Genomic DNA, 13,691 nt, shown 5'->3' with positions numbered 1-13,691 from the left:
ACACAGGTTCCAAGAAACACATCTACAGCCATGTGAAGACCAACGGCTTTAATGTTATGTTGCAGTTTCCAGTGATGCAGAATGCAGCTGCAATTTGTGTTTCAAGGAAGAGCCGAGTGGGGATGGCCATCCCTGTGGCGTGGCGTCATCCCTGGGCCTGTAGGTAGCCAAGTAGACACTCTTCATAATGGTGAGGCCCTGGCTCCACCTGTAGTTACCCTGTACTACCCACAGCATCAAGGTTCAGTGGGCAGGACTTACCCTGTCCATCAGAAGCCTTTTAGGTGTGCTCACTGGCACTTGTCCTTATATAAAGTTTGCTGAATCCCCAAGGAAAATAGCTCCCAAAGCAACAAACAAAAACACTAGTTGAACTGGCACTGTAATATATTAAAAGGCACAAGGGCGATGTGATGTGGCTTGACATTTTTTTCTAGCTCCTGACAGGTACTCGTGGTGTTAAAAGGAACAAGGAGAAACACCAAAATTAAATTTCCAGAGTAATTATCCTGGGGTAGCTTAGCTAAAGTGTGGTCATTCTTCAGTTAGCCAGACTTTCTGCACTATTGTCCTTTAGAGGCTTCGTTTATAGACTGAGCTTAGTGATTTGTCCAATAAGTAACAAGATAGGGAGTAGAAGTTTAGTTTTTTCTGCCCACACCTACAGTTACAATGGAATGGTGATATACTCCACTGGCACTTAGCCCCCACTAAGCCATTTCTCACTGTGTAGTACAGGAAGATGTTTGCATACATTTGGCTAAGGTTTTTATATCCACAGTAAGGTGAACATTAGTCAGGAAAGTTTTCCTCACTTGCACATTCCTAAAGAAAATTCAGCAGTATTTGTTGGCCAGGTGGATTTGAAACTTGAAATTTCACCATTGCCTTTTTCTAATTTCCAGCAAGAGGACTTCTATGTGTATGTGTGTGTGATTCCTTGCAGAGTCCTGTATGGCTTTACTCTGGGTAATTCCTTAGGGGGATAACATTTTTTTTTTAATTCAGTAATCAATTTGGCAACTTTAATCTTGAGGTTCTTAAAACTTAAAACGATAACAAAGGGTGATGATCTGTTCTTTATGCCATAATAAAGTATTTTATAATTCTCTATTTGAAGTGGAACAGTGCTAGTGGTTTATGTGTTCTGTGTTGTGAATGCACCTGAAACACCACACAGCGAGGCTATCAGCCTGGGCTCTGGGGTTGTTTTACTACCACGGTTGTGTCATCTGCAGTAAGAGCTGCCAGTTTTGAGGGCTTCTGAGTTTTTAAATAATAACCAGACCGAACTCCTGTGACTAGAGAGAAACTTCACATTAGCCATAGTTTATAAAATGTTCAACTACAACCACTAGTTAACCTAAGACCTTAGTGCATAAAGAACTTAACCACAAAAGTTTTGTGCCAGCGTTTGCCTCTTGCTCTCCGCTGCAGAGCACAATGTCAGTAGAACTCGTCCAGTTCAAAGGCGAGGGCTTCGCGCCAGCACACTAGACTCCACTGCGGCACTTGGGAATGATGGGCCCCGTCAAGTCTGCGAGCCTCCTCTTCCTCACTGGAAAGGGATAGAGATGAAACATAAGCCAGTTATCTTTTACCCACCAAGAGCCACTACTATTGGTCCAGAAAGCAAAGTGAACCTCCAACTCACTTACCAGTTAGCGAAGTCAGAAGGCTCTGTTGCTTTGAATAGGACAGTTAACCGTAGATTGTACAATCGAATAGGACAGTTAACCGTAGATTGTACAATCGCCACACTCCTGATTTGTTTGCTTGCTGATGAGTCTGTGGTAGGAAGGACTTACCCTTAAATTGTCCTCACGTCACAGCCCACATCATCTAACAGATTGTTTTTCCTTTTCTACCAAGGCCCCAAAGCTGAAGACTTTTACTCCGGTTCAGAAAAAAATTGACTTTAGTGAATTTATTTATTTTTTTGCCAGTTCTGGTGCTGAAACTCAGGGCCTGGGCATTGTCCTTGGGCTTTCTCAAGGCTAGAGCTCTTCCTCTTGAGCCTTAGCACCACTTCCAGCTCTTTCCATGTATGTAGTACCAAGCAATCAAACCTAGTGTTCATGCATGCTAGGCAAGCCCAAACTCCCAGCCCCATGGTGAATCTTTTTTTAAGATTTGTGGGTGATACAGGGGCTTGAATGCAAGGCTTGGCACTTGTTAGTCAGATGCCCTGCACTTGAGCCATATCTCTATCTCTTTTTGTCCTGTCACACTCAGCAATTCATTGAGTTGGGGGGGTCTCATGTATGCCCTGGGTGGTTTTGAACTGCAGTCTTCCAGATTTCTCCTGTGTAGCTGTTATATATGAGCCACCAGTGCCTGGCCAAGCGGATCTTCTTAATAAGACAAAGGCCTGTATTCCTGCCATCTTCTGGGAACCCAGCCTCACTGCTGCCTACATGCACTACAGTTCCCACCTAAAGGTTACCTGCAGTATTTGTCCTTTCATGTTTAACTGCAATTTTTCCAGAAACAACAATTTATGCTTGAACACTGTTCACATAAAATTAAATGTCATATAGAGAAAAACACCAGTTAGGAGATGTTAGCTTAGAGAATGACAGGTTGAAGGGATCATTTTGTTTTAACAAGGAAGACCACTGGAATGAAGTCAAGTTGGCAGGTGAAGACTAAGCAGCCTGCTTGATAAGCAACAAGATAAAGAAATGCTGGCTTTATAAGCCAGGCCTGTTGAGGCAGCAGTAGGTGGTGGTTGGGCCTGCTGGTGTGACAGACACACACCAGCTGAGGAGGGAGAGTTGTCTGAACTTCACACTTGTGCTTGAACCCTACCTAGCATGTAAAGCAGACACATAGTGAAGTGTGTGTTGACGTGCTGGGAGCTGAGTAGAAGTGCTCAGGCACATGAATGCCCAACAAGGGGCTACAGTACTGCCTGTGACTGAACCTCCCTCCAGTCCCTCCACACCAGGTCAATTCAGGCTGACCAATCTGCAGGGAGGACACCATAATCCAGTCCATTTCTTGAAGGTGACCAAAGTATGGACAGCTTGGAAGTACCTGGGACATAACAAAACTCAAAACCCAGAGGGAAGAGGTTGGCTCAAGGTGAGCAATTCCCATGAACCCACCCCTGAAGTATCTCTCTGGCCAGTAGCTGTGAAGTAGGTCCAGCCATGCCCTCCATGCTTCTTGGGAGCCATACTTCTTGAGGCCCCTGCCAGTGATCCTGGAATAGTCCTATTGTTGTCATTCCCTATTTTATTTTTTAACAAATGAGGAAAGCATGGCAGAGAGAGTACCTGTGACTCACCTGAAGCCTCCACCTAGAGCCTCCCTTAGGACACTCAGAACTGTTCTACCTGCCTCATCAGCTCCCTTCCCCTGACAGTCAGGACTGGAAGTCAAGTCCTTGCCTGTGGCTGAATGCAGGCCCTTGTGTTCCATGACTGGCCTTCATTGGGTGCCCTGGGCTGGACTTTGTGCATTGGCTTTCACGTAATGGCCCCCAGGTATTGTTTTCCCATTTTAATCATAGGGTAGGAGAGGAAAGTAATGTGCCGTAAGTTATGGTCAGGCAGAACAGAGTAGAAGCCAGACCTCCCAATCCTCCAGTTTAATCTGCTTGTTGATTTTCTCTTTGCTTGCTAATCTTTTAAAAAACTACTTGATTAGAGGCAACCACCAGATACTGGTTTGTCATCAGAACCAGAGGAGATCCCAGACCCTCAGGAAATAACAGTACAGGGTGTTGGGGAAGACAGCATAATTTAGTAAGATGGGAAGTTTCAGAACAGTGCTTATGCCTGACACGTGTGACAGTGCCATGCCCCTGTCAAAGGAAATGGGAGTCAAGTGGCATTGAGCCTGAGCTGTGGGAACCCTGCAAAGCTCCTAAACAGGGAGCAGAGGGACCCAATTTGGGATGAGGGCTGCAGGAGGCCCAGGAGGCTGCAGGCGGCCAGGGGCATGTGTTGGATTCAACTTGAGTCTGGCATTGGGATTGGCAGTGAGGTCACTGGCTGGCTGGCAGGAAATGCTCAGATTTCTGGCTTTTGCAGCTATGGAGCAAGTAGTCTCATTTTTCAATATGGTTTTGGGGTATTATGAACAAGTTTGATTTGGGATCCAGCAATTTAGCAATCCTATTTCTGAGGATTATACCAAAGATGTGAAATCAAACATGCCAAAGAAAAGTCTACATTCTTGTGTTCATTGTAATACCACTATTGGGTATTTACCCATTGGTCCAGAAACAAGGACACACTAAATCCACTAGCACTACAATGTTCATTGAAGCACTATTTACCATAGAGAAGATATGGAACCAATTCAGATGCCCCTCAGTAGATATTTGGATCAACAAGATGTGGTATTTATACACAATGAATGGAATTCTATGCCACCATCAGAAAGAACGACATCACACCATTTGTAGGGAAATGAAAAGACTTGGAAAAAATCTTATTAAGTGAAGTAAGCCAGACCCAAAGGAACATAGGCTCAATGGTTTCCCTCATCTGTAATAATTAGTACACATCCAAAACTCTTCTAGCAGAGGATTACAATAGCTCAAACCTTAGAGACACATAAGGCCATATAGGATGAGGCCAAATTAATGGACCTCCAGGACCTGGAAACAAGAGCTTCATTATACGTGACTGTTATACTTTTATGTATTATGTTTTTCTCTCTTCTCTTGTGTTGCCCTTTGGTTAATCTCATATTGTTACAGTATCCCACCTTGTTACCTGGTATATTATATAGATGTTTACCTGTTTATTTGAAATAGGAGGGAGAAAATGAGGGAAGGGGATGGGGGGAGGGAAATGGGGACAAAAACGTAAGAAGGGATACCAATGTGTGAGAAGTAATGCATCCTCTATCTGGGAAATATAACTGTAACCCCTCTATACATGGAAAAAAATAAAATAAAAAAATTTTAAAAAGATTTGAAATCAACCTAAGTGTTCATCCTTCATTTGGTGGACAGGACAGAACGTGGATTTCTACTCACCAAGGTCATTGTTGTTCATCATGGCATTAGATGCCCGAAGCCGAGGCCCCTGCTGGGTAAAATGGTAGCCAAATTTGAGAAGTGTTGCATTTTTCTCCAACATGTTCACAATCTCCATTTCCACTTTGTTGCCCAGGGGCTGGCTCTTTAGATTAAAAAAAAGAAGAAGAAGAACAGAAGTCACCATCCATTCCACAATGTAGTGAGGAACCCTGAGTGGTATGTGAGGATTTTAGGCCCTTCTGCAAAAGCAAGAGAATGAAAATGTAGAGCCGTCAAGGGGTTGCATGGTCGGGAACAAACCCAGTTTCAATGGGCATCAAACAAGGCTTTGTCCATGGCTCCACAGCAGCCTTGTTCTAAGCAGGTGTCCAGGTAACAGCTCCCTCTCAGAAGAATGTTTGGGCAGGGAGCTCTTGCAAATTCACCTAATCTCAAGGAAGTTCTTAGAATTCTCTATTCAGGCTGTGCCTACTCATGAAGTAAGAATCACTGGTTGTAGGATACTAATGGCTATAGTTGTTCAAACTCCCTGGGTGATTCCAATTTCAGACAAGTTTGATGGCCAGTAATTTAGACTGATTTTTCCTTAAGGAAGAACTTGAAGCCCAGAAAAGAAATAGGATTTGCTCAAGATCACACCCTAAGATGGGAATGTCAGAGTTAGCCTTCTGAAGCCCCATAGTATGTGTCCCCTACCTCAAATCTACATTGATCATCTAGTTAAAGATTAAAACATAAATGACTCCACAACCCAGGAATACCTAACAATACAGTTTGGGAAGGAGGGTATTCACCTCATCCCTATTTATGACAGTGAGGAAAGAGGAAAACACTCAAGAGATAGCTGTTAGAGAACAACAAATGTAGGAATTCCTGAAGCTATGAAATGATGGTCAGGGCCTTGCATAGATGTTGATGAAACCAATGCTGCAAGGAGACAAAGACCCTCATCATAAATGGGCTATTTTTATGTAAAGCTATTTAATATCTGCCTATAGATCACAGAAATACATTCATGACAGAATTTATAGGAGTTTTGTGCCCTTTATATTCAAACTAAAATAAAAAAATGTACAAACACATGCCTCTACAAGATACAGATGGGAACACTATATATATATATATTATATGTATGTATATATATATTATATGTATGTATATATATATATTTTTTTGGTGGGTTACAGGGCTTAAACTCTTGGCCTGGGCCCTGTCCTTGAGTCCTTGAGCTCTTCAGCTCAAGGCTACGGCCCTACCCTTGAGTCACAGCCCTATTTCCTGTTTTCTAGTGATTAATTGGAGATAAAAGTCTCACAGACTTTAATGCTGGGCTGGCTTTGAAATCTTGATCCTCCGATCTCAGCCTCCTGAGTAGCTAGGATTACAGACATAACCACCACGCCCCAGCAGGAACATGATATTCTTAATGGTTAAAAACTGAAATCCTTCCCCTAAGATTAGGATCAAGACCCATCCAATGTTTGCTTTCACCAGTGTTGCTTAGGAGGTCTTAACCAGGACAATCAAGAAAAAGAAATAGCCTCTAGATTGGAAAGGAAGAAGTAGTTGAAAATGATCTGATTTTATACTTAGAAAAATCTTAAAGAGCACACACGTGAGTACACTTACCAGCAAGACTGTAGGGTAAATGTGTGATATACATTCCAGGCACAGTTTATTGTAGGGGATGTGGAGATCAGGAGAATATAGTTCAAGGCAACCTGGACATGAACATTCCAGAATCCATCTTAACCAGTGGCTGCTGGGTGTAGTGAGTGGTGTGTACCTGTTATCCCAACTATAGGGGAAGCAAAATGGCTAGGCAAAGGGATGTATGCCCGGCATTCTCAATGACGTGGAGAAAGATCACAGTTCAGGTTGGCCTGGAAGCAAAACAAGACCTTACCAAGAAACAGCCAAAGTAAAATAAAGAAGCTAGAAGCATGGCTCAAGTGGGAAAGCACCTGCATACCAAGTGGAAGGCCCTGAGTTCAATCCTCAGTACTATTTCCCAATGACCTAAAAAAAATAATAAATGAGCTTCCGTGGTGGCTCACCCCTGTAATCCTAGGTACTCAGGAGGCTGGGATCTGAGGATCAAGGTTCAAAGCCAGCCCAGGCACAAAAGGACCTGAGATCTCCAATTAATCACAAGAAAATGGGAAGTGGGGCTTGGCTCAAGGGTAGGGTGGTAGCCTTGAGCTGAAGAGCTCAGGAACAGTGCCCAGGCCGAGTTCAAGCCCCATGACTCACACACACAAAAAAGAGTGAATGCAGTCAAGAATTCACTGTATATCCCACAAAATTAAGAAAAGAGAGGGTTGGGTTGAAGCAGGATGAGAATGTTGTAGGGGCTGAAACTGATCAAGATGTATTGTATTCATAAACTGATTTGTTTAATGATACCTCCTATGTACAACTACTTAAAGATTTTATATATATATATATATATATATATATATATGTTGTTGTTGTTATTGGTTGTAGGACTTGAACTCTGGGCCTGGGTGTTGTCCCTGAGCTCTTCAGCTCAAGCCTACTGCCGTACCTCTTGAGCCACAGCGCCACCTCTGCTTTTATGATGATTAATTGGAGATAAAAGGCTCACAGACTTTAGTGCCTGGGCTAGCTTTGAACCTCAGATCTCAGCTTCCTCAGTAGCTAGGATTACAGGCATAAGCCATTGCACCCAGCAATAATTTAATTTTTTAGTGGATTTTTAAAAATTATTTTCTTCTTGTGGTATTGGTCTTGAGCTTGCACAGTAGTCCTGATCTCCTTTTTCTCTCAGTCCTTGCTCCATCTACTACTGGTGATCTGCTACTACTGTACCTAGTACTTGTGGGTCTCCTGCCTCTTGCTCTGCTGTCTCCAGTAGATCTCTAGTGATCTAAAACTCACTGTAAATTCTCCCTCCCCTCTGAAACCTTTCCTGATTCTAATGCCCAGACAGGGTCCTTTCCATTTCACATTGGACGCCCCTCTCTCCACCCACCATGGTTCATCTGCCTCCATAGCTGTCTCTTCAAGAATATGTACTTTCCATGACAGTAGCAACTAGCCATATGATTTGTTCAAATCATTAAAATCAAGTTTAAAAGTTTCTCAGTTGCACAAACTCAGTGGCCACTGGCTGGTGGCTACCACACTATTCAGCATGAGCAGCTGTCCTAGTGAGCTCTGGAGAGCACTGCCACCTAGTGTCTTTTGCCCAGGCTTTGAAGAACTGCGTGGAACAGAGGAACTAGAAACTTGGAGGACACAAAACAGGCTGAGATCTCAATGGTCAAGTGTGGACTGAGATGGAGACCCTAGACAGAGAACTTGTCTCAGGTATTCCGAGTCTACTAGAGGATGCTGGGAAAGCCAACCATAGCAGGCAGAGGCCCATATGGGAAGGTTCCTGAGAATGCTGGGAGGAGCTCAGGCTTGACCTTAGAGGACACGCCACAACCTGGGCTCTGGCGAGCTGGCTTGGAAGATGGTAGAGACCATCTGAAGCCTCCAGGAGAAATTGGCAGCTCCTCTCCCATCCCATAGCAGAATGCCTGGCTTCTCTTTGGGGTCACTTGCTGGGAAAGACTGATGGAATTCAGCATGGGCTTCTCTCAAAAGCACCATCTGCCCTGAGATTAGAGGCAGCCAGGACTGTGAGTGTTATGTGACCTCTGCAGTGCTGATACTCTGTGCAGGTAGGTCCAGTTCACACAGCCCCTTGACATGGCATGCCTGTGCCCCTGGGAGATGAGCAAGGCAGGCAGAAACAAGCCTGTCCATCTCAGAAACAGCAAAATACCATGTAGATGCAGAAGCTGGCTATGGACAGCTCCATCTTTTTTGTTGTCAGCCATGGGGCTTGAACTCTGGGCCTGAGCAATGTCCCTGAGCTCTTCAGATCAAGGCTAGCACTCTACCACCTGAGCCACAGTGCCACATCTGGTTTTCTGGTAGTTAACTGGAGATAAAAGTCTCATGGACTTTTGTGCCCAGGCTGCCTCTGAACTGTGATCCTCAGATCTGTCTTCTGAGTAGCTAGGATTACAGGCAAGAGCCACTGATGCCCGGTCCAGTGCCCCTTTTGTATAAGGATAGCACTCTACCACTTTGAGTTCCACTTCTGGTTTTCTGTGGTTAACTGGAGATAAAATTCTCATGGATGTTTCTGCCCTGGCTGACTTTGAATCAAAATCCTCAGATCTCAGCCTCCTGAGTAATTAGGATTACAGGTTAGATTAGAGCCACCAGTGCCTTGTTAGCTCCATAATTATTAATGTCAGAGCCAAGATTTGACCTTGATCTGGGATTGGAAGGACAGCAGAGGACTTCCAGGGCCTCAGAGTCTCAAATTAATGTTCAATATCCAGGGATACTTGTAGGCATATCTGAGTGTTTAGGAGGGTACAATATTCCATTTATAATCATGACCCAGAGTGTTAATCTTAGATGAAGACCTTGCCTCTCTCCGTCACTCCCTCTCCCTCCCTCCCTCCCTCCCTCTCGCTCCCTCCCTCCCGCTCTCTCCCTCCCTCCTGCTCTCTCCCTCCCTCTCCCTCATGATCCCTTCCCTTCCCTTTCCTTCCCCTTTCTTTCATCTCCATTCCTTTTTTTTCTCTTTCTCCTATTCCCCCACCCCTCCCCTTTCTTACTTTCTTCGCAGTGCTGGGGATCAACCCCAAAACCTTGCATATGTGTGGCATATTCTCTACCACTGGGCTATATTCCAAGCTCAGAAATAGAAAATATGCATATATCCCTAGAACAAACATTAAGAATTCTCAGACTCTGGGGACCCTGAGACTAAAATGACACATCTCATAGACAAGGAGCATTGGTTACAAAGCCAAGATTAACTCAGGTCTCTTATTTTTCAGATAACTTACCACTTAATGATCTCTGCTAGCTGAGCAATATCTTAAGCACTTTACAAAAACAATTTCATTTTTCCTATCAACCTAGGCGATATGTATTATTTATCATAATTGTCATTTATAGACAAGCCATGAAGCATAGAGGTATTACGAATTCTCCCCTTCTGGGAAAGGTGGTGTACACATCTGGTCTCAACTATGTAGGAAGCGTAGGGAGAAGGATCAGTTGTGATTCATGGATGGCCCAGGCAAAACCATGAGATTATCTGAAAAACAAACTAAAAGCAAAAGGTATGGCTTAAGTGCTAGAGTCCCTTGTCTAGCAAGTGTGAGGCCCTGCATTCAATCCCCAGCACTTCTAAAAAGAAAAGAAAGAAGTGCTCCAGATCACAGAACTTGGCAGTTGCAGGAGAATGCAAATATAGGCAATTTGCTCCATGCTAGTTTTCATCACAGCCCTTTGAGAAAGTTCAGAAAGCAGGGGCACTGAATGGAAGAAGCGTGTCAGACTTGGCATATGGGTCTGCAATCTCATCACCAGAGGTATTCACACACTGAAGGAACTTCCTGATGAGAGAGGGAAGTGCTTGTCCTGGAGGTGCATAAACAGGTGCAGTCGTTGCTTTTCAGGGATTACCCAGATGTCATGAATGGGGAAAGCCTGGGCTTTGTGACTGTAAGGCCTCAGGCCTGCGCCCTAGGATTCTATAAACAGCTTACTTGCATGGCATAAAACATGGGGAGAATGACTTTGACAGTGGGTGAAAGGCAATAAGAAGCCCCTGGGGAGAGATGGGTAGCTGTACTGCCATGACTGGCAATAGCAGAGACTGGGCCACAGGCCAGAATAATGGTGATCAGGGAAAAAGTCTCAACTCCCATCTGATTGGCTGGAGAATTAAATAAACCACTGGGGAATAAATATAATCTCATTATTACATTTCAAATGATTATATAGCAGATGGGGTAAAATGAAAGAGCACCTTCATATTGCTTTCTCCCAGTCTCACCCTCTTCCACTGAAGTGTCTACCATGGCCCAGGGGCTGTATTTCTGTGCCTGAAATGTATATAGAAATAAGGCTATGTTTTATCTGATCGTACTTCTCTGTCTTTAAATTGATTCGTATTACGCTCACAACTTAACAACTTGTTTATTCCATTCAGTATTTTATGAAGTTCTTTCCATGTCTATATGGTAAGTCACTTCATTGTCTTTTTCTTCCATCTCTCCCTTCCCTCCCTGCCTCAAAGTTTTACTTGGCTTTTTTGAAAAAATCAAGATTAGTGTACTACCATTTGACCTCCATTTCTAGCTTTCTGCCAGATTTAAACTGGATTTCTGCTGGATTTAAACCTCAATCTTCAAAGCTCAGCCTCCTGAGTAGCTAGAATTTTAGGCATAAGCCACCAAGGCCTGGCTTTTCTTACTTTAGAGCATATATTAGCAGTATAAGTGGACTTTACTGTGCTAATTCCATAGATGTATGCAGTGTACTTTGAACAAGTTCACCCACACCTCATCGCTGATTACTGTTTCTTTGGGATGTAGATGGCTTTTAGGTTTCTCCAGACCTCCTTAACAACCAATGCAGCAAGGGAAGAGGAGAAGGAAGCAGGGAGTATCCCATAGTTTGGCTCTATGGAACTTTGAGAGAAGGGCATATTGTTACTGCCATCAGGTGCTGGTAGCTCCCACCTGTAATCCTAGCTACTCAGGAGGTTGAGATCTAATGATCATGGTTCAAAGCCAGCCTGGCAGAAAAGTCCTTGAGGCTCTTATCTCCAATAAACTATTCAGAAAAAGTTGGTAGTGTTGCTGTGGCTGAAGTGGTAGAGTGCTGGCTTTGAGCAGAGGAGCTCAAGGACAGCACTCAGGCCCTGAGTTCTAGACCCCCAGGACTAAAATACGATGAAATTGTTATTGTCCTGCAGAAAGTTGGCATACCCTTCTACAGCATGTGAAAGCTGATGTCCTTATGATGCTATTACTGAGGATAATATGATTAATGGCTCAGCTATTAGGAGCTGTGGCATGGAGCTGGTGGCTCTGAGACCTTATTATGGCCATGGACATAAAAGGCCTGTTCTGGTCATTGCTTTGTGACCCCTATAAATGACAATCATGACAAATAATATGTATTGCATAGGTTGACAGGAAAAAGGAGGTTGTTTTGTAAAGTGCTTAAGCTATTGCTCAGTTGGCAGTGATCATTATCTGAAAAATAAGAGACTTGCATTAATCTTGGCTTTGTAGCCAATGCTCCTGGTCTATGAGATGTGTCATTTTAGTCTCAGAGTTCCTGGAGTGTAGGAACATTTGAAGAAACAAAAGGTGGGCTGGGAGTTTGGCCTAGTGGTTAAAGTGCTTGCCTAGCATGCATGAAGACCCGGGTTCGATTCCTCGGTACCACATACATAGAGAAAAAGCTGGAAGTGGTGCTGAGGCTCAAGTGGTAGAGCTCTAGCCTTGAGAAAGTCCAAGGACAGTGCTCAGGCCCCGAGCTCAAGCCCAGGACTGGCAAAAAAAAAAAAAAAAAAAAAACAAAAGGTAAGAGTCCAGGGAATTATCTTGTCCAACACCAGAGTACTGAACCCTAGCCAGTATCTTCTCCGAGTTGCCAAATTACACAGTTGACGCACTCTCAGGAAGAGAGGTCCCCACCCTGAAGTACCTGCTCCATCCTCTACTGGTTAAAAAGTTTTTTCTGTACAAACTGCTGTGACACTAAATAACATAGATGACTCTTACTACAATGATTTAAAAAGATGTCTGCAAAATTATTTGATATTCCTCCTATAAAAGATTGAGTTTAATTCCCCTCCCCTTGAGTATGAGGGACTCACCATTTTTATTTATTTTTTTGTCTGTTGAGGGGCTTGAACTCTGGGCCTAGGCATTGTCTCTGAGCTCTTCAGTTCAAGGCTACCACCCTATCCCTTGAGCCACAGCACCACTTCCACTTTTCTAGTGGTTAATTGGAGATAAGAGTCTCATGGACTTTAGTGCCTAGGCTGGCTTTGAACCACGATCTCAGATCTCAGCCTCCTGAGTAGCTAGGATTACAGGCATGAGCCACAGCATCCAGTTGAGGGATTTACTTCTAACAAAGGCGAAAGGGCCTTTGTGCAAGTGTCTTTTTCCTTTCTCTGCCTTGGATGGCTTACTCTGGGAGAAGTTAGGCATCCAAGCTGCTTCTAGATCCCTGAGTTAATACATGTTTACTGTTTGTTGCTTTAAGCCAGGATTATAAAGCATAAATTTTGGGATAATTTGTTACATGAGTGTATATAATGAATACACAGACAATACTGAATTAAAAAATAAAGCTAGACACAAATCATCCGATCTGGAAAACAAAGAAAATGCAATCTACTTCCTTAAGCTTCTCTCCACAATATTAAACATTGCCTTGCTGTCAAATATGGGAAGGGAATGTTGGAAATTTGGGGGATATTTCCCAGATAGTTTGCATATCTCCATTTAGGGAGAGGTAATTGTGTTTTCAGGCCTTGTCTGTGTTGGAGTGCCTGGGGTAGGATCTGTGGAAGGGGAGCTCTGATAGGAGGTAGGAGGGTAGAGAAGGACCATTTAGATGTGGATGACTTTAGATGTGGATGTCTATTCCTTCGGGCTGACTGGGTCTCTCTTCTCTATAAACGCAACTCTATAAATCCAACTCTGCCACTAGCCTGATTTGAAACCTCAGGCAAGTCTCATTCCTTCTCAGTCTCAGTTTCCCTATGTGTAAGAAGAGACTGGATGTGATATTTTCTCAGCCTTCAGCCCCCATTCAGGACCTCCTCTGCTCCTTCCCCTCACCC

The 13,691-nt window shown here is 43.7% G+C and overlaps 1 protein-coding gene across 5 annotated transcripts in view; it reads right to left on the bottom strand.

The window, feature by feature from the left end:
* Positions 1-33: 33 nt before the first annotated feature.
* Positions 34-13,691, bottom strand: part of Tmod1 (tropomodulin 1) — a 75,399-nt gene continuing 61,741 nt past the window's right edge. For all 5 annotated transcript variants that reach the window (XM_090330292.1, XM_090330294.1, XM_090330293.1 and 2 more), the window contains 2 exons: positions 4,997-5,141; positions 34-1,558 (listed from right to left, as the gene is read on the bottom strand). In XM_090330292.1, coding sequence (XP_090186418.1) covers positions 1,494-1,558; positions 4,997-5,141 — 210 coding nt within the window. In that variant the 3' untranslated portion in view covers positions 34-1,493. The remainder of the gene's footprint in view (positions 1,559-4,996; positions 5,142-13,691) is intronic.

This window comes from Megascapheus bottae, chromosome 3 (genome assembly GCF_031878675.1).
Source record: "Megascapheus bottae isolate mThoBot1 chromosome 3, mThoBot2.hap1, whole genome shotgun sequence".
In the NCBI taxonomy this organism is placed as follows: domain Eukaryota; kingdom Metazoa; phylum Chordata; class Mammalia; order Rodentia; family Geomyidae; genus Megascapheus; species Megascapheus bottae.
The sequence above is the reverse complement of the archived record's forward strand: the minus strand, read 5'-3'. Positions and strand labels throughout refer to the sequence as shown.